At 46.7% G+C, this 22196-nt stretch overlaps 1 protein-coding gene across 1 annotated transcript in view; it reads left to right on the top strand.

The window, feature by feature from the left end:
* Window positions 1-22196, top strand: part of LOC143997713 (cytochrome P450 2C3-like) — a 122017-nt gene that overhangs the window by 56914 nt on the left and 42907 nt on the right. Inside the window, exons 3-4 of the mRNA XM_077493494.1 lie at window positions 4020-4182; window positions 15926-16066. Of these exons, the coding sequence (XP_077349620.1) occupies window positions 4020-4182; window positions 15926-16066 (304 nt within the window). The remainder of the gene's footprint in view (window positions 1-4019; window positions 4183-15925; window positions 16067-22196) is intronic.

Here is a 22196-nt window from a genome sequence, read left to right as displayed (position 1 = left end):
ACATTGAGCCGCAAACAGCGAAAAACCAGCTGTCGCAGCAGCCGGATGACCGGGGGCGAGGAAGCAGTCATCCGATTGAGGACCTGAACCACCCCCATGTTGTCGCAATTGACGCGCAACTTCAAATTACGAAACTCCGCCCCCCACAGCTCCAATGCCAACACTATCGGGAATAATTCTAGCAAAACCAAATTGCCCAACAACCCCGCAACCGCCCAGGAGCGCGGCCAAGGTTCAGCACTCCACCGGCCCCGAAAAAATGCCCCATAACCCGTAGACCCAGCCGCGTCAGTAACCAACTCCACATCGAAGTTGCTCACCGGCCCCGACATCCACATGGCCCGCCCGTTATACGACTCCAAAAATTCATGCCATGCCCGCAGGTCCTCCCTGTGTTCCTTTCGCAAACGCACAAAATGGTTAGGGGCGGTCACCCCGGCGGTGGCCCCCGACAGCCGTCGGCAGAACACACGGCCCATAGGAATGATCCGGCAAGCGAAATTCAGCTTGCCCAACAGGGACTGCAGGGCCCGAAGCTGAACCTTCGGCCGGCCCTGCATCCCCGCCAGCTCTGCCTGCAGATCCCGTAATTTATTCTCTGGCAATCGACACTCCATTGCCAGCGAATCAATCACGATCCCCAAAAAACTCAATTCCGTAACCGGGCCCTCCGTCTTATCCCCCGCCAACGGCACCCCGAACCTGCCCGCAATGTGCTGCAACGTGGACAGAAGAATCGCACACACATTGGAGGCAGGCGGGCCCACGCACAGAAAGTCATCCAAATAGTGGATGACCGACTCCAGGCCCGAAACATCTCTCACCACCCATTCCAGAAATGAGCTAAAAGCCTCAAAATAAGCACATGAAATGGAACAACCCATGGGCAGGCACAAATCTACATAAAATTTGCCCCGCCAATGGCACCCCAACAGCCGGAAGCTGTCCGGGTGGACCGGCAGAAGTCGAAACGCCGATTCCACATCCGCCTTGGCCATGAGAGCCCCACGACCATACCGCCTGACCCACCGTACCGCTGCGTCAAAAGACGTGTAGGAAACCGTACACGCCTCCGGGTCAATGAAATCATTGACCGACCCCCCCTTTCGGAAAAGACAGATGATGAATCAAGCGAAACTTCCCCGGCTCCTTCTTAGGAACCACACCCAACGGGGAGACCACCAGGTCCCCCCACAGCTGTACTTCGAAAGGCCCGCCCATCCGGCCCAGCGCCACCTCCTTACCCAATTTGTCATCCACCACCCCCGGGTGATCTAAAGCCGAGCGCAGATTCCTGGCTAACGGCGGCACCCCTTCCAAAGAACAGGGAATCCTAAAACCGTCCCGAAAGCCCGAAATCAACCCCCGCGCCGCCTCACCATCCGGATACCTATTTAGGAAAGGAAGCATCCTTCCCAGGTTCACCGGCGTCATCCCTTTTGTGACCGGCGTCACCGGCGCGCTTACCCTTTTTGAAACAGCGGGACAGGGGGTGGGTGCCACCGCACCCGGAGCACTCATGTTTGAAACGGCACGCGCCCCCGAATTTACAAGCCCCCTCATTAAAGGGCCAGCACACCCCCCACTTTTTTCCGGCCGGCAGTCCCGAGGACGACGCACTCCCGGCCCCCCCTGAAGAAACGGAGCGGGCGTCCGCGGAGCAGACATAAGCCTCATCCATAGGCTTATGTCCTTGTGATCCCAGCGCAGTTCAGCCCGCACCGCCTTCCGCTGACGAAACTGCTCATCATAGCGCAGCCACGCCAACCCCCCATACACCCGATGAGCCTCACCAATCGCGTCCAGGTAACAAAATAACGCAGAGCAATGCTCGGGGTTCTTTTCCCCTATCACGCTAGCCAAGATAGCGAACGCCTGAAGCCAATTCGCAAATGTGCGCGGGATCAGCCAATACCTACGCTTCTCCTCTTCGTCCTTCTTGGAACTGTCCGGCTTGACCCTATCCAAGTTAAACTTCTCGAGGGGGAGCAAAGAGAAAATCTCCACATACTCACCCTTGCCGATCTTGTCCCTCACCTCCTGCTTCAAATGCGCCCCCAACGGGCCCTCGAAGCAAACATAAACTTCGCACCGGGCAGCATCCGCGAGCCTAACTAGATCGGACCGCGCCCCCGGGTCCGCGGGCACCGGGGGGACCCCCAGCTCCCGCATCCACGCTCCCCGACGCCACCGCAGGCAGTGCGTCCCGCGCAGGCACAGACTCCGCCCCCCCGGCCCCCCCCAGTACTCAGCCAGGGGGCCACCTGATGCGGCCCCGAGCCCCCAGCAAACTTACCAACAAGGGCCTGCAGCCCCTCCAACAGCTCCTGCAACGGACCCGAGGGGCCCCCCGGGGCAACTGCCCCCCCCCCCAATGGACCGGCCGAAACCCCCCCCATGTCATCCCGGGACCCCATGGGCCCCGCACCCCCCTGTGACACCCCCATCAGACCCCGCAAAGCATCCGCCAGCAATGTAGACTCGCGCAACTTACCCGGCCCCCCCGGGGCCCCGGCGACCTGAACCGGTCCGGGCGCAGACAAGGACACCTCCTCCTCCTGGGACAGCTCGCTCTCCGACCCGACCTCACCGGCGCGCACCGGGGACGCCGCCATCCCCCTGTGCTCCCAGCGGTCACTCCGGTCCATGCGATCCGGGACTGCTGGCAATGTCCTCCTCCCCCCGCCGCCCCCGGCATGCCGGCGTCTGAAACCGGCCCTGCCAGGCACCTTGGCGGCCTTCTGCGAACCCGCCCTCCCCCCCCCTCCAGCATGCGGCCCCCCCGAGGCGCCCCCCGCCGCGCGGATCACTGCTCCTGAGCCAGCAGGCCGCTGATCCACCGCCATGTGCACCCCCCCCCTGACCCCCAAACCCCGAGCCACCCGCACTCCCCCCCTCCCCCACCGGGCCCTGGGCAGGCCCGGCGCCATTGCCACGCTGCCGCGAAGCCCAGCCCCCCTCCGGTCGGCGGCGCAACGACCGCCCGGACCGGGGAGAGCCGAGTACCGGCCGTTTCGCCGGGGGGACCGAACGGTCCTCCCCCGGGCTCCGGGAGTCACGAGGCGGCCGAGGTGTAGGCCCAGGGGAAAAACGCGCCGGAGGCCGAGACCTCCGCGCGCGCAGCTGTACCTCACCTGTCCCGCCGCCGTCCTCATCGCCGTCCGCCAGGTCACCCACGCGGTCCCTCAGCCAGTCCTCGCCGTGCACCTCCGCCGCCCGTCGCAGCCACGCGAAGAGTCCCTCCAGGTCAGCCATAACAGAGGAGCAGCGAAAAACTGCCTCCTCTGTGTCACACTGGGCTCCGAATGATCCCTTAAAGCCACACCCCTCCCTTTTATATGACCCCTCCCCTACACTGAACTTGTTTCCTGCAAACCTTTCCTCAACTCCACCCATAAAGCTTAACCCTCTGTGTCCCTCATCCACACTGTCATGTCCAGCACTCCTTATATCATTTCATTCTTAATCCGTGCTTCTCTTGTCTATCCCTTTATGACTACAGTGTCCCCATCTTCTGATGGCTCCTTCCAGCAGGATAATGCCCCATGTCACAAAGCTCCAATCATCTCACCGCTGGACAATGAGGTCACTGTCCTCCAATGGCCTCCACACTCACCAGATCTTAATCCAATAAAGCACCTTTGAAATATGTTGAAACGGGAGATTGGCATCATCACTAGGGACCAAAATCTCAGAGGAATGTTTCCAACACCCTTGTTGAATTTGTTGAATCTATGCCATGAAGAATGAAGGCAGTTCCAAATGCAAAAGAAGGTCCAACCCGGTACTAGCAAGGCGGAACTAATTAAGTGGCCGGTGGGGGTACATATGTAAATCCTTTATTCTGACATTGTTGCATGATTCTCATGGATTTGGTAAGTCTTGAAGCCCAAGACAGCCAGGGAACTGGCAGGTTCAGCTACATCTACTTTAAATAATGGGTTTGGCTCCTACATATTATTTGACAATTCCTGTCACTGTTGACCTCTGACTTTCCTTGTTTCTTGTACTTATGACAGCTCAGCCAAAAGTACGGCTCGATATTCACCATCTGGAAACTGACGGAGCCGGTGGTGGTCCTCTGCGGTTATGAGACGGTGAAAGAGGCCCTGCTGAACCACGCCGAGGAGTTCAGTGACCGTCCATTCATACCCACGCTGGTCATCCCCAGCAAAGGATACAGTAAGATCGCCAACACACTACTCAGAGCTCTATACTTTATAGAAACGAGCAAGAAGTGCCCATTCCAGAATGCTCAGGGTTGGGGACATCACACACAATGCAAAGAAGTTTTCTTGATACAGAATAAAAAAACGCTAGGGGAAATTCAATGAAGCTGTTGAGGCCTCTTTTCTGGCATTAATCCATTTGTTAATGTAGTGTGCCAAATTTTTGAAGCAGTTGTGGCACTTTTGGTTCTGGCAGCGACTCTTGGGTCCCCCCCTAGGTCCATATCAGACCCCTATCCGAGCACGTTGGCTGGTCAGAAAAGGGGGTGGGGATGAGCGTGTGCCCCCCCTCCTGAGCCGTACCAGGTCGCGTGCCCTCAACATGGGGGGGTGCTTTGGGGAAGGGGGGGCGCGCGGCCCCAATATACCCCATGTGCAAAACTACTTTCTTAGTCCGCCGGACTTTTGGGTAAAAAATGTCTGCCGGAGCCCACACATGGGCGGATTGTTTGATCGTGTGTATGCGGCTTAAGTATAAAAATCCAAAAATGTATTATTCTCAAAGTATAATATAAATACTTCCTAACCTCCACCTTCCACCATCTAAAATAGACAATGTTGTCTAAACCAGAATAGCATCTAGACACCACTCACACAATCAAACAGTTCCATACATTAAAACATAAACCATGTCGTTTTTGGAATTAAAGAACTGTATGAGTATACCACCTAGGTTTATGTATGGGCAATGGAACCATGGATACCCTATCATATGTTTAGGCAATGGGGCCATAGTCAGCCAGAACTATTTCCCAGAGAATTTTAAATGTCCATCAAACTTCAAGTCATGAAATGAGTAATATGTACCAATATTCATAGGACACTCTCTAAATAGGGCTGTGATGAAATGGAGACTCACAACTAGGGATGAGCTTCGTGTTCGAGTCGAACGTACGTTCGACTCGAACATTGGCCGTTCGGCCGTTCGGCGAATTCCGAACGTTTTGGCCGTTCGCGTCAAAATTTGAGTGACGCGCGCGCGGACCACAATGCACTGCGTTGGCGCAGTGCATTGCTGCCCGATGATTGGCCAAGCATGCACTGTGACCCCACATGCTTGGCCAATCGCAGCGCCGGCAGCGAGGAGAGCCATGATTGGCCACAGGCATCCTGCCTGTGGCCAATCATAGCTCAGGCTGTGTAGTGCACGCCCCACACTATATAAGGCCGCCTTTAAGGCGGCCTCCTGTAGTGTGTTACTTTGCATCTGAAGCAGTGGGTGTTCTGTGTACCTTCAACACAGTACACACCAATCGTTTTTGGCTGATTTCCTATCTTGCTGCTGTGTAGTGGTTGTTGTCTGTGCCCTGACTGCAGTATACACCACTATATTCACCTCACCTATATAGCTAGTGATCTAGCTTTAACCACTTAACAACTGCCCATTGCCGATTAACGGCTTCAGGGCGGTTGTTTAACTCAGAGAGGCCGTTAATTAACGGCCTCCCAGAATTCTGCTCTCGCGTGCCCCGAGGTGTGCGCACTCGAGAGCATCCGTGACCGCCGGGTCCATAGGACCCGGCGCATCACGGTAAACAGCCGCTCATAGCGGCCATTTACCACGTGATTGCTCCGTCAAATGACGGAGTGATCACTTGGAAACAAACCGGCGTCATGTTATGACGCCTGTTCCTCCCTCCCCTTTCTGTACCGATCGGTACAGCGGAGGGGAAAGAGATCGGTGTCAGCAGCGATGTGGGCTGCATCTGCAGTGCCCACATCGCTGCTCACCGAATTTAACCCCTCAATTCCCTGCCAATACTCTGCAATACCAGTGCATACTCTGCAGTACCCTGCCATTACTCTGCAGTACCCCGCCATTACTCTGCAGTACCCCGCCATTACTCTGCAGTGCAGTACCCCGCCATTACTCTGCAGTGCAGTACCCTGCCATTACTCTGCAGTGCAGTACCCTGCCATTACTCTGTAGTACCCCGCCATTACTCTGCAGTGCAGTACCCCGCCATTACTCTGCAGTGCAGTACCCTGCCATTACTCTGCAGTGCAGTACCCCGCCATTACTCTGCAGTACCCCGCCATTACTCTGCAGTGCAGTACCCCGCCATTACTCTGCAGTGCAGTACCCTGCCATTACTCTGCAGTGCAGTACCCTGCTATTACTCTGTAGTACCCTGCCAATACCCCGCCAATACTCTGTAATACCCTGCCATAAATTGCCATACCCAGCCATACTCGGTGATACCCTGAAATACCCAGCCATAGACGCCCCCCACCCCTCACCGCCCTCCGGTGCTTCTACCAACTCGCCAGTACGATCAAAGCCAGAATCTTTTTTTTATTTTTTATTTCAGGCTTCCCAGCCTAGAGGTGAGATGTGGGGTCATATTGACCCCCCAGATTTCACTGTAAAGAGGACCTGTCACCCCATATTCCTATTACAAGGGATGTTTACATTTCTTGTAATAGGAATAAAAGTGATCAAAAATATATTTTTGGGAAAAAAAATGTCAAACTAAAATAAATAAAGTAAAATGAACAATAAAAAAATAAAATAAAAATTAAAGCGCCCATGTCCCCATGTGCTCGCATGTGCCACACATGTGAGGTATCGCCGAGAATGTTAGAGCGAGAGCAATAATTCTAGTCCTAGACCTCCTCTGCAACTCAAAACATGTAACCAGTAAAAAAATATTTAAAGCGTCGCCTATGGGGATTTTTTAAGTAGCGACGTTTGGCGCCATTCCACGGGCATGTGCAATTTTGAAGAGTGACATGTTTGATATCTATTTACTCAGCATAACTTCATCTTTCACTTTATGCAAACATTGGGCTAACAAGTGGTTAATAATAGAGCTTGCAGTCAGTAGTGTTAGGAGATAGTGCGTGCTGTCTGCGTGCTCTGTACCCAGTACATACCGCTATAATATAGGGCAGGCCCCTACTTTCAAACATCCAACTTACAAACATCTCCTACTTGCAAACGCAAGGAGACAGCAGCAAGTGAGATGAAAAAAGATGGACGACAAAACAAATTATACAGGGGTGATAACCCTTCCCTATGTTTTCCAAAAAGCTTAAAGATTGTTTTTTTGACTGGAGCTACACTTTAAAAATGTACCGGTTGAAAATGACAAACAGATTCAACTTAACACAACAAACCTACACAGTCCCTGTCTTGTTTGCACCGCCTGTATACTGCTGTTCTGAGTATATAGGGCCTGGGGGCCACACGCATTTCCTTTTTTTAATATGGGTACGGGGTTCCCCTTAATATGCGTACAAGACCCAAATAGGCTGGTAATGGGCAGGGAGGGCTACCCATGCCATGTTTCTCAATGATTTTCAACCATATTGCAGGAACCAGATATAACATTAAAACCGCAAGCAGTTTTAAATGGTGTTATTTCCGTTTAATGTCATTTTGTGCAGGGACTGTTCTAAACACGGGAAACACGTGGCACTTCACAGGCATACTACAGACACCCCGCAGGCACCATATTTAAAGGAATATTTCACTTTTTTTTTTTCACTTTAATCGTCATTAAAATCAGTGCTCCCGCCAAAACGGTAGTTTTTAAAACTTTTTTTTGCAGTGACCCATGTCCCCTGAGGCAGGAGGCAGGTCCCCAAACCCTTTTTAGGACACTATCTTGCATATTAGCCGTTAAAATGAGCACTTTCCAATTCGAACGTTCGAGTCCCATAGACTTCAATGGGGTTCTAACGTTCGTACCGAACGCGGGGGTCGTTCGCAAGTTCTAGTGCGAACCGAACCGGGGGGTGTTCGGCTCATCCCTACTCACAACCGGAAAGTAGACGTGCCGCGGTATATTCAAGCAGATAAAAAGATGTGGCAGAGCATTGGATAAATAGAAAGCTATGAGCATATGTAAAGGCCAGCAAACATAGATCAGGCAATAGTATTAAGCTATTTGGATCACCTCTTGTCGAGATGCAATTGCTGCAGGAGGAAAGGCAGAAAGCAAGAAGCAAAGAAATTTCATGTATAGTTATGTGTCCATGTCTCGGCTTGCGAACCCCGTCAATATGGTGGACGGCTGGGGCTGGTGTAGAGATTCCAGACTCCCGCAGCTTCCCTCGTGGCAAATTGATCAATAGCGTGCCATGTAAAGATTCATAGTTCTCATGCTGCGAAGTAGCTCAATGCCAGGGCCTGACGAAGCTAGTGTTTCCAGGTGAAATGCGTTGATGTCATGCCCCTATGCGTCTGACACTGCTCAACGCTTTCCTTTGCTCCCACTGGGGCTTCGATATACTGCCAAGGAACTGACTGAAATGTTTGTAGTCTCAGCACAATGGCGCCCCATGAAAGGTTCATCTGAGCTGATTTAAAACAAGCCCTGGCATTGGGCTACTTAGCAGCATGAGAGCTGTGCATCTTTACATAGCACACTATTGATCGATCTGCCACGAGGAAAGCTGACGGAGTCTCGAATTTCTACACCAGCCACAGCCATCCACCATATTCACGTGGCTCGCAAGCCAAGACATGGACACATAACTTTACATGTAAATATACACCTGTGCTTTCTGCCTTTCCTCCTGCAGCAATGCCATCTCGACAAGAGGTGATCCAAATAGCTTGATACTTTTTCTTGATCTATGTTTGCTGGCCTTACCATATGCTCATAGCTTGCTATTCATCCAATGCTCTGCCACATCTTTTTATCTGCTTGAATATACTTGCGGCGCATCTACTTACCAATTGTGAGTCTCCATTTCATCACGGCTCTATTTAGAGACCCTCCTTTGAATATTGGTACATATTACTCTGATTCATTTCATGGCTTGAAGTTTGACGGACATTTAAAATTTGCTGGGAAATACAGTGGTGTGAAAAAGTGTTTGCCCCCTTCCTCATTTCCTGTTCCTTTGCATGTTTGTCACACTTAAGTGTTTCGGAACATCAAACCAATTTAAACAATAGTCAAGGACAACACAAGTAAACACAAAATGCAATTTGTAAATGAAGGTGTTTATTATTAAAGGTGAAAAAAAATCCAAACCATCATGGCCCTGTGTGAAAAAGTGATTGCCCCCCTTGTTAAAACATACTATAACTGTGGTTGTCCACACCTGAGTTCAATTTCTCTAGCCACACCCAGGTCTGATTATTGCCACACCTGTTCACAATCAAGGCATCACTTAAATAGGAGCTGCTTGACACAGTAAGGTCCACCAGAAGATCCTTAAAAGCTACACATCATGCCGAGACCCAAAGAAATTCAGGAACAATTGAGAAAGAAAGTAATTGAGATCTATCAGTCTGGAAAGGGTTATAAAGCCATTTCCAAAGCTTTGGGAATCCAGCGAACCACAGTGAGAGCCATTATCTACAAATGGCGAAGACATGGAACAGTGGTGAACCTTCCCAGGAGTGGCCGGCCGCCCAAAATTACCCCAAGAGCGCAGCGACGACTCATCCAAGAGGTCACAAAAGACCCCACAACAACGTCCAAGGAACTGCAGGCCTCACTTGCCTCAGTTAAGGTCAGCGTTCATGCCTCCACCATCAGGAAAAGACTGGGCAAAAATGGCCTGCATGGCAGAGTTCCAAGGAGAAAACCACTGCTGAGCAAAAAGGACATCAAAGCTCGTCTCAATTTCTCCACAACACATCTTGATGATCCCCAAGACTTTTGGGACAACATTCTGTGGACCGATGAGACAAAAGTGGAACTCTTTGGAAGGTGTGTGTCCAAGTATATCTGGCGTAGAAGGAACACTGCATTTCATAAAAAGAACATTATACCAACAGTAAAATATGGTGGTGGTAGTGTGATGGTCTGGGGCTGTTTTGCTGCTTCAGGACCTGGAAGACTTGCCATGATAAAAGGAACTATGAATTCTGCTGTCTACCAAGAGATCCTGAAGGAGAACGTCCGACCATCTGTTCGTGTACTCAAGCTGAAACGAACTTGGGTTCTGCAGCAGGACAATGATCCTAAACACACCAGCAAGTCCACCACCGAATGGCTGAGGAAAAACAAAATGAAGACTTTGGAGTGGCTTAGCCAAAGTCCTGACCTGAATCCTATTGAGATGTTGTGGTATGACCTTAAAAAGGCCGTTCATGCTCGAAAACCCTCTAATGTAACTGAATTAGGACAATTCTGCAAAGATGAGTGGGCCAAAATTCCTCCAGGACGCTGTAAAAGCCTCATTGTACGTTATCGCAAACGCTTGGTTGCAGTTGTTGCTGCTAAGGGTGGCCCAACCAGTTATTAGGTTTAGGGGGCAATCACTTTTTCACACAGGGCCATGATGGTTTGGATTTTTTTTCACCTTTAATAATAAACACCTTCATTTACAAATTGCATTTTGTGTTTACTTGTGTTGTCCTTGACTATTGTTTAAATTGGTTTGATGTTCCGAAACACTTAAGTGTGACAAACATGCAAAGGAACAGGAAATGAGGAAGGGGGCAAACACTTTTTCACACCACTGTAGTTTTGGTTGACTATGGTTCCATTGCCCATACATATGATAGGGTCAAGCCTAGCTATCGTTGGTATAGCCATACATTTCTTTAATTCCACGCACTACACGGTTTAGGTTTGATGTATGGAACTGTTTGCCCTTGTACACACGGTCGGAGATGCCAATGGAATGTGTCCGATCGGACCGTTTTGTCGGATATTCCGACTGTGGTCTCCATCGGACTGTTTCCGTCGGAGTATCCGACGGACCAAGTTTTCCGTCGGATACCAGTTGTTGGTAAACAACCGACAAAATGCTCCGATCGGACATACTCCGATCATGTGTAGAGAATTCCGATCGGACAAAGTGCCATGCATGTTCAGATCAAATTCCTACACCAAAGCTATTGGCTACTAGCCTGAACGTAGTCCCGTCGTAACGAAATAACGTCGTCACGTTCTGTTTCCGACAACTTTGTCTGACTGTGTGTATGCAACAATTTCAGACAAAATCCAACGGACAAAATCGGATTTGGTTGTCGGAATGTCCGACCGTGTGTACAAGGGCTTTGAGTGGTGTCTATTTTAGATGGTGGAAGGTGGACGTTCGGAAGTATTTTTGTTATACTTTGTGAGTAATACATTTTTGTATTTTTACTCAGTTGCACTTTGATTTATTTTTATTACTACACCCCTGAGGCTCATTTATGTGGTACTATGGACTGTACCCTCTCCCTGGTACCGTCTTTCCTTTTTCTATAAGCCGGTCTTTGCCACGGAGCCCCACTTTCATTAGGTTAGTGAGTGGATAAGTAACAGGCGGTACTGTTCAATCTTCTTTCATAAAGTTGCGCTGATATAAAATCGACACAAAAACAGTCCAACAGTGAAAAGAATTCTCCAAACAACGACACCATCCATCACCAGAAATGAGTAATATTGAGTGTGAACCTCAACCTTATAAAGTGCTTGCTTACCGACTCCAACTGCTATGGCCATCTTTATTCTTTCTTGGGGTTCATCCACGAATGAGTCTCTATAACGTGGCGGTCCTATTCCTATCTCCTGGTTCCCTGGATGTATAAAGGCCCTGGCAGGGTATATAAGCCACAATAAATTTTGACCTTCCGTAATAGGGGGGTCAATTGGAGTCGGTAAGCAAGCATTTTACAAGGTAGAGGTTCACACTCAAGATTACTAATTTCTGGTGATGGATGGTGTCTTCATCGTTTGAAGAATTCTTTTCACAGTTGGACTGTTTTGTGTCAATTATATATCAGCGCAGCTTTATGAATAAAGATGGTTTATATACTGTGTGTGTCTCACAGGACAGTTGCTGCTTTTTATGTTTATATATTTTTGAATAACGTGTTTTTTTCCACACATTTGGTACTGTTCAATACCCATTACACTATTTTTCCTAGCGTTCTCTTATGCCGTGTACACATGACCGGACTTTTTTCGACAGCAAAGGTCTGACGGAACGAATCCGTCGGACAATTCGATCGTGTGTGGGCTCTATCGGACCTTTGCTGTCCAAAAATCTGACGGACTTTAGAAATAGAACATGTTTCAAATTTTTACGCCGGAACTCCACCAAAACCAATTCCTATCGTGAAATCCGTTCATCTGTATGCTAGTCCAGCGGACAAAAACCGACGCTAGGGCAGCTATTGGCTACTGGCTATGAACTTCCTTATTTTAGTCCGGTCGTACGTCATCACGTTCAAATCCGTCGGACTTTGGTGTGATTGTGTGTGGCCAAGTCCGTTCGTTTGGAAAGTCTGTCGGAACTCCGCCGAAAGTCAGTCGGGAAGACCGTCTGACCTAGTCTGCCGGAAAGTCCGATTGTGTCTACGCGGCTTTATACTTATCATATGACATCCTCCCTAATCACGTCCCGCGCGGGGCCACGCAGCAGCGCGATCTGTCACCGGCTTCGTCCACCGGACACAACCGATGACCGATCACTATACCGCCTCGTTGCCCGTACCATGTGACCGCTGAAACCGATCACAGCAGGTCACGTGACAGTTGTAAACAATGGAAGGCTTCCTTTCATGCCATCCATTGTGTACAAATGTGTTGGATAGCTGTGATTGGTCACAGTGATCATATGGTGCAGACAGGCCCAATCATGGCCCATCTGTGCCATGTGATCAGCTGTGGCCAATCACAGCTAATCAAAACAAAACAAACTGAATGAATCAATTTCATTCATTAAAATGCTTTACATATAGCAATGAAATTCATTGCTATATGCAAACATAGTGTGTAAAAAATAAAAATAAAATACCGATCACTTCCCCAGAGTAGTAAAATGTTACTATTGTAACATTATATTGCTCTGATCAAAGTATGTTAAAAGAAAAACTGTAAAAAAAAAAAAAAAAAAGAAGAAATGTAATATATATATATATTTTTTTTAATTAAAAAATAATTATATGGATTAATACAATTCAGGAGCTTTACAACATGGAGGAATTAGTAGCAACAGCTAATCGATCAATAGAGAAATTTAATAAGATATGGTCACCATGGGTTATTTTCAGAAATTCACCAGACTTCACTCAGGTTACAACTTAGGCCGCGTACACACGAGAGGACTGTCCGTCCAACTTAGTCCGCTGAAACGTGTTTCAGCAGACAGTCCGCTCATGTGTGAGCTTCAGCGGACTTTTTCAGTGGACAGTCTGGCGGACTAAGTCTTTCGGAATTTCCGTAATATTGTCCGTCCAACTTGGGTTTCAGTGGACAGTCCGCTCGTGAGTAGGCAAGTTGGACGGACTAAGTATGGCGCATGCTCAGAAAGGATTTACACGGCTGAAGGTTGCATTGCAGTGTATTGGACGTCGTATTTCTAGTCCCGTCGTACGTGCTGTACACGTCATCGCGCAAGCTTTCAACGGACTGTCTGTTCATCGTGTGTGGTCAAGTCCGTTCATTCAAAATTAGGACGGACTGTCTGTCGGATTGTCTGACGGACTTAGTTGGCCAGACAGTCCGCCCGTGTGTACGCGGCCTTAGAGATACAGTCAATTAGATAAGTCTGGACCTTTATTTGAATCTTCATTTATGAATTTATACTACATCGCTTATTATTATCTTTATTATTTTAACTCAGATCTTTCTTTTTTCTAAATGTATTTATTTTTTTACTTCTATATCTTAAATTATTCATATTAATATACTTTCATATTATTTATATTCATATTAATAATATGAATATTATGATTACTAAATGTTAATTTGGCATTAAATATAATATAACAATGTTGTTTATGTTCAATCCAATGTATACATGTTGTAAAATGTTTTACAATTGTGAAATACAAAACCTCATGTATGTTTAATAAAAAATGTATAAAAATGTATTGTACGTAAAAAAAAAATATTTTTTTTCGTACTGTCACCAGTCAATGTCCCTGATCACCGCAACACGCGTTATAGGATGACGCTGTACTGCACTGGTGACAGTGTGTACAAAAAAATATATATTTTTTTTACATTTCTTAATTTTTACAAAAAAAAAAAATTATAACTTCACAAAACTCACCATGCCTTTTACTATATACCTTGGACTGTCTACATTGCAAAAAGGGGTCATTTGGTGCGTATTTGTACTGTCCTGGCATTTTTGGGCCTCAGGAAATGAGAGAGCGTCAGTACATCGGGATTGATCGATTTTCAGATATATACCATCGTTTGTGGACTCTATAACTTTCTTACAGACTAAATAATATACACTGAGTTGGGTTATTTTCACCAAAGAAATGGAACAGAATACATTTTGGCCTAAATTTATGAAGAAAGATTGTTTATTTGCAAAATTTTATAAGAGAAAATTTTGGTATTTTTTCATTTATGTAGCAAAAAATAAAAATAACCCTGTGGTGATTAACCACTTCAACCCCGGAAGATTTGGCTGCTGAATGACCAGGCCATTTTTTTTTGCAATTCGGCACTGTATCGAATTTTACTGACAATTGCGTGGTTGTGCAAAGCTGAACCCAAACAAAATTGAAGCCCTTTCTTTCCCACAAATAGAGCTTTCTTTTGGTGGTATTTGATCGCCTCTGCGTTTTTTAATTTTTTGCGCTACAAACAAAAAAAGAACCATAATTTTGAAGAAAAAACACAGCATTTTGTACTTTTTGCTATAATAAATATCCCCATTTTTTTCTTTTTTCTAAAGGCAAATTTTTTCTCAGTTTAGGCCAATATGTATTCTTCTACATATTTTTGGTTAAAAAAAATCTCAATAAGTGTATATTGTTTGATTTGTGCAAAAGTTATAGTGTCTACAAAATAAGGGGATAGATTTATAGCATTTTTATTATTATTATGTTTTACTAGTAATGACGGCGATCTGCACTTTTTATTGGACTGTGACATTATGGCGGACACATTGGACACTTTTGACACGGTACAGCGATCAGCGCTATAAAAATGCACCGATTACTGTAAAAATTTCACTAGCAGGGAAGGGGTTAACACTAGGGGGTGATCAAGGGTTTAACTGTGTTCCCTGTGTGTGTTCTAACTGTAGGGGAAGGGGACGGACCTAGAGGAAATAACAGATCTTAGTTCCTAGCTAATAGAAACTCCCGATCTGTCACTCCTCACAGAACAAAACAGGGATTTGTGTGTCTCGCACCCGCGATTACTCACGGCCAGCGGTCTTCGTGACCATCGGCCACGAGCAATGGCACCCCTGCAGTGCAGCAGGCGTGTGTGTGTGCCTCCGTTGGCGTGGGCGCGCACCTGCTATCCCAATCCCGTGAGCCAATGTATAGCTACCACGGTTTGCAGAATGCTGCCGACCTGCCGCAGTAAAATGATGGCGGCTGGTTGGCATATAGGTACAGTAGGGTTGTATGACCGCGCAATTGTCATTCAAAGTGTGACAGCGTGAAAGCTGAAAATTGGTCTGGGCAGGAAGGGGGTGAAAGTGCCCGGTATTGAAGTGGTTAAATAGCTCACTTTTGTAAGATACAATGGGGGGGGGGATTCAATAGAGCTGCTGTGTCAGCAACTAAATATCCATACCAAACGCTTCAAGCCTGCAGCCTGTAAGGCTTGGGGGGGGGGGGGAGGATGCGTATTTGGCCTGGATTGGTTAAAGGCACGTAGCATGGTTTTTGTTCCTCTTCTCCTTTCCTGCATGCTTGGATACCGGTCTGGCATGGAATTTCGGAGGATCCTGGGCATTTTTTTAATTTCTGAAATGTGGTTAAACATGATTATGGTCACTGCTGTGCTCTGTAACCCATTGCTGATGATTATCCACTGCAGATATTGCTGGCCCCCGATGGCGTCCTCTGCGCCGATTCACCATCTCCTCTCTGAGGAATTTCGGGATGGGGAAGAAGACCATGGAATCCCGTGTGCTTGAGGAAGCAACTTATCTCACCCAGGCAGCTTCCGAGACAGAAGGTGGGAGAACAAAATTGTATTGATTACTGGATATCATTGCCTGAGTGAAAGAATTAGAAATTCCCATTTTCAGAAAATGTAGAGGTGGGGCCTGATTGTCTAGAGGTGGCCACACATGAGTGGAATTTTGTTCCAAATTTTTTGGTTTAACCACTTCGCATCCAGGCCAATTCTCACATTTCTCTCCTACATGTAAAATTCCTAATTTTTTTGCTAAAAATTATATAGAACCCCTAAACATTATATATGTTTTTTTAGCAAAGACCCTAGAGAATACAATGGCGCTGGTTGCAATTTTTATCTCGCACGGTATTTGCGCAGCAAATTTTCGAACACGTTTTTTTCAGAAAAAAAAACTGTTTCATGCATAAAAAAAAACCAAAACAGTAAAGTTAGCCCAATTTTTTTGCATAATGTGAAAGAGGAGGATAAGCCGAGTAAATAAATACCCAACATGTCACGCTTCAAAATTGCACGCACTCGTGGAATGGCGCCAAACTTTGGTATTTAAAAATCCCCATAGACGACGCTTTAAATTTTTTTACTGGTTACATATTTTGGGTTACAGAGGAGGTATAGGGCTAGAATTATTGCTCTCGCTCTAACGTTCGCGGCGATACCTCACATGTGTGGTTTGAACACCGTTTTCATATGTGGGTGGGACTTACGTATGCGTTCGCTTCTGTGTGCGAGCTCCCGGGGACAGGGGCACTTTACATTTTTTTTTTTTTTTTTTTATTGTTAATTTTATTTTTATTTTTTTAGTTTTACACTTAAAAAAAAAAAATTGATGACTTTTATTCCTATTACAAGGAATGTAAACATCCCTTGTAATAGGAATATGGCATGATCGAACATATTTACAGTGAGATATGGGGTCAATAAGACCCCATATCTCACCTCTAGGCTGAAAAGAATAAAAAAAAAAAACCCTGGCTTCCTAACCAGATCGGCGCCGTTAATTTGAATACCGAGGCCGGGCGTGACGTCATAACATCGCGCCCAGCCTCCGAACGATCATAGAGACCCCGGGGACAATCTAGTCCGCTGGAAATCTCTATGATTACTTGCTGGGGCCGGCGGATCCTGTGACCGACTCACCGATGGAAACGGTGAGTCGGTAGAAGCACCGGAGGGCGGCGGGAGGGGGGGGGGGCGTCGCCCGTAAGAACGATCAAGAGGCGGAACAGCCACTATGATCGTTCTTATGGTGCAGGGAATCCCCGGCTGAAAACGGCAATATCTGAATGATGTCTGTGGCCTCCGGCATCATTTAGCTATAACCACTGAAAACCCATGACGTCAATAGACGTAGTGTGGGAACCAAGTGGTTAAGAAAGTTTGTTCAATTTTCTAATTGTTAGTGGGATTAAATGAAATCAAATTTGAATCACTCTGACAAACAAATCTGAAGGAGCAGAATGGAATTTTTTTTTCTTGAACAAACAATTTTCTAATGCCGCGTACACACGATCGGACATTCCAACAGCAAAATCCTGGATTTATTTCCGACGGATGTTGGCTCAAACTTGTCTTGCATACACACGGTCACACAACTGTTGTCGGAAATTCCGAAAAGTCAAGAACGCGGCGATGTATAACACGTACAATGAGCCGAGAAAAGTGACGTTCAATAGCCAGTGCGGCTCTTCTGCCTGATTCAAAGAATGCGTGGAATTTTGTGCGTCGGAATTGTGCACACGATCAAAATTTCCGACAATGGATTTTGTTGACGGAAAATTTGAGTTGCAGCTCTCAAACTTTTGTTGTCGGAAATTCCTACAGCAAATGTCCGATGGAGCCTACCCACGGTTGAATTTCCGACAACAAGCTCAAATCGAACATTTGTTGTCAGAAATTCCGACCGTGTGTATGTGGCATTAAAACATTCTGCTTTTTCTAGTTTTCTCTTAACTGTGGTTGAAACAAACATTGATTTGATCCCATTTACAGTTAGAAAAGTGAATGAACATTCTTAAAACCAAAAATTTCAAACACAGCTCTACTAGTGTATGGCCAGCCTAAGAGTAGCATGCAACTGCACCAGGGCTTCTTGAATTTGGCATCTTTTGTCTGTATCCAAAGGCCTTAGCAAAATATGGATAAAACTACATCCACTGGACTTCCACCATCCAAATTCTCACTTACCGTACTTCCTCATAGAATGATAACAGGTTGGTCTGACAAAAAAGGTCCTTCAAAAATCCATGCTGGTTGTCACCTTTTCCCCAACCAGTAGGTAATATAGCCCACAATAATAGCATCATCCTGCTTCCCAGCCATTTCAATCTGTGAAAGGAACTGAGACTGTGAGAGACCCAGCCAGGACAGTGGCTTTTGCAGAGGACGAGGTGCAAGCCTCTTACCCAATGATTATGGCCCATGGAGAGAGAGCAGATCATTCTCTAATGATGGACCACCACTTAATGGACGCTGAGAGCGAGGCTTGGATTACTTCTCTGAATAAGGACAATAAAGCTTCCCTTCTGGATGGAAAGGTGTAATATTATTGTTGTACAGTGGAGCCCTGCATAGGTGGGGGTAAGGGCAGGGTGGAGGGAGGGGTCAAGGGCTGCCAATCACAGGTTGGCACACTGGCACAGGACTGAGCTGCCGTGACTGTGGCACTGATAACCAAGAGAAAGGGAGTGGGGGGGATGGGTCAGGGGTGGATATAAAGGCCAGTGGCTGTGGCTAAGGGATGCTGGAGGAGCAGGGATGGGGTCTGTCTCTCTCTCATGCTGGTGGTCTCTGGCTGTAGAAGGGGTGGTGCCATAGTAGCTGTGCTGTACCTCTCCATGCAGCTGGAGCCCCTGGATCTGCCCTCCTTGATTGACAGCTCCAGAGAGGGGGCGGTCCGGACACCTCTTCAGCTCTTCTCTCCTACCTCCCCCTTCCATTGGCTCCATACAACCCTGTCGAGGCTTCCTCCCCAGCGGGACCCTCCTTCCCCTCTGCTTACCAGTCAGACGCTGGATGCCTCCTCCAGTTGTGCGGGGATCACTCAGTGCAGCATTCCAGTGGGGGGAGGGGGGGTGACGGGGGGCGATCTGTGTCTCTGAAGCAGAATATTTATTTCTATTATTTTGCTCCGGCTGCTGGAATGAGTCGCCTCCCTTTCTCCTCCCCCAGACAACACAGCGCTGGCCCCACCTCGTCGCCAAGACACAGCCACAGCTCCATCCTTTCTCTCCACAGAGCTCACAGACATTAACCCTCTGCTTGGCGGAGAGTATCGCCGCTGCAGCGGCATTGTTGTCAGTAGAGGCGGCTCTTCAATTAAGCAAATTAGGTGGTCGCGAGGCCCCTGTGAGTGCGAGGCCTTAGGCGACTGCCTAATTTGCCTAATTAGAGAGCCGCCTCTGCTTGGGACAGAACTATTTATCAACCATAATCCTCAAGGGATCTATGAATATAAATTAATTCCACTGTATCAAACTGCTGGGATATTGTATGTTCTCTGATGACTTGTGTAGTGGAAAGAATACACAAGTTTGTGTCTTTCTCAATGTTAATTGGGTCACCTATTGTTTCTGTCTGTCTGCTAGTATTGTGTCCCATCCATCTTGTTAGCAAACTATTGTGGGATGTTCTATGTATATGTTGATTAGCTTACGGGTTAATTAAATCACTTTCAGCTATTAGTTGCTAGATATGGATTAGCATATAGTATATGTTGGCTGTTCTTTAAGTATGCTAATTATATTCCTGTATTCAGTTTCCTTTGCATATGATAATGTGATGAGGCTCACCTGATCAGGTGTACTATAAATTCTGTGTGAGTTTTCAATAAACAATTCCAGTTTGCATCTACAAGCTAATTTCGGCTAGTCTTGTATGCTCAGTTATAATATCTGGTTCCTGGTTCCAGACTGGAGGAAGCTGTATACTTACGGAAGCACCAAAGCTGTGCTGGATGGTTCCATCACATTTTATTTTAAGGGCCCACAAGAAATATATACGATTTGGTGCATTTTTATGGAGCTCCAGCCATAATGGCTGCTCCATCACAGTTCTCGTTTTTGTGATATAATCTTTAACACGCACTTTTAGATCACTCTTCACACACATACATATCCCTCCACCTCTTCTGTCCCTCCAAAATAGAGTGTACCCCTCAATATTTGCAGCCCAGTTGTAGGAGCTGTCCAACCAGGTTCCAATATTCCCACAAAGTCAAAGTGTTCCTCCAATGACAGAAGTTCTAGTTCATCTATTTCCTTTGTCAGGCTTCTTGCATATGTGAGCATACCCTTTAATTTTGTATTAGTATTTAATATTCTCTTATTACTTATCATTTTTTTTGTATTGGACTTAGGTGATGCAATTTCTCTGCTGTTGTTTGCGCCCGCTCACCCCGCTATTCCACCCCGCTATATCCCTTCCCCATAGACCCTTGCTCTCATATTCTTTTCTAAATCCTTCCACCACATCCTAGTTTAAAAGCTCCTCCAGCTTTCTTACCATTTTTGACCCAACAGAGCTGCACCCCCCTCCCCCCCCCTTTAGATGCGGTCTGTTCCTACATTACAGCCCGTAACTAACTGAAAAGTCAGCCCAGTTCTCCAAGAAGTAAAAACCCTCCTTCTTACATCAGTTTCTCAGCCACTTCTTCTATTTTTTTTAAAGAATAAGACTTTATTAATTTTCAAACAAATAAAAAAAGACATGACAAGGAAGAGAGCCTCAATGAGGTGCTTCCAGAAAAACAACCGCTTTCTTACATTAATCAGTGTAAGAAAGCGGTCCAAAGTAGCCATAGACTTGCATATAAATGAGTCAACAAAGAGAGGCAACTATGGGCAAATAGTACATTTAACTATATATTAGGCTTGTGCAATTCGTTTCATAACGAATCGAAAATTCGGCCGAATTTTGCATCTTTCGGACATTCGGATGCATCCGAATGTCCGAATAAAAAAAATAACGAATTACAACGAATACGAAAGAAATATAACGAATAAATTCGAAAGAATTCGACATGATTCGGTAATTATTTAAAGATCTAATGAAACAAAAGGTCAGCTCAAAGTAAACTTCTAGTCCAATCAGCTAATTAATTTTGTGCTGGAGGATGGATTACTGGCAAAGTGCATTCCTGAGAACTGAGTGAGAAGGGTGTTGTATTGTATTTGAGCCGAGGAGAAGAGACGTTGTCATTGTGTGTGTTAAAAGATTCAATAAACAAACGACTTTCCAAACTACGAATCATTATCATGAATGTCTATACATACTGTAATATTGGGGTGATTAAGCTCAATTGGTAGATGCGCGTTTTAGTCTACATCAGGCAGGCGTTTTATGGTTAAGGGCCTGGTAGCCCACGTTTATTATAAGAAAACAAAATATTTAGTTCATCCAGTAATCCCACGCAGGGGTTTAAATTCATTCAGCACACAAATGAACATACCAAGCCACCTGGCTCTCAATTGTCAACAGTTCCTCTGCTTGCTCCCAACAGATTTGTCAACTCTTTCCAGCCCCCTGGACTCACCGACTTCCTTAGTCTTCCTGACTCTCAAGGTTGTCAGCCTTTCCCAGTCCCTTACACGGACTACAGTCTCCCACAGGGCAAACCACTCTTCAGCCAGCAGCAAGCTGTTCACACTCCTCCACCTTCCACACCCATCTACAACTTCCTGTCTTGCTTTTTAAAGACACTGCCTTAACAGGTGGGTTAATCAATTTTATTCCCTTAAAGAGAGCACAACCCAAACAGAGGGGAAATATAGTGTCCTTCCAGGACCCAGCCACGGCATCCATTACATATCCCCCCCCTGTGTTTCGATCCGGAGGGAGGAACACCAGCACCCATCATGATGGTTGGGACACCTCTGTGCTGGCTGTCAGCCACGTAGGCCCAACCTTTTTTCCGGGTGCGCTTCCAGGAACATTCCCCCCTGGATCTTAACAGGTTCCTATATTTTCCTATACTCAGCCTTCCTCTTCTTTTGGGGTCCCTGGGCTTATTCACTTTTCTTGGGGGAACTCTGCCTTCCTTGAGCCCTCCTTTCACCTTACAAATACCCATTTTACCCTTCACCATCGGTATTTCAGGTTTAAAACAGTTTCTCTTGGTACCCACTGCAACCAAATCATTGTTTACAGAACGAACTCTTAACAGATCACA

The sequence above is a fragment of the Lithobates pipiens genome, unplaced genomic scaffold (genome assembly GCF_037356315.1).
Source record: "Lithobates pipiens isolate NorthernLeopardFrog02 unplaced genomic scaffold, aLitPip1_a1.2 Scaffold_19, whole genome shotgun sequence".
NCBI lineage: Eukaryota > Metazoa > Chordata > Amphibia > Anura > Ranidae > Lithobates > Lithobates pipiens.
Note: the sequence above shows the minus strand (reverse complement) of the source record. Positions and strands in the feature narration are given on the sequence as shown.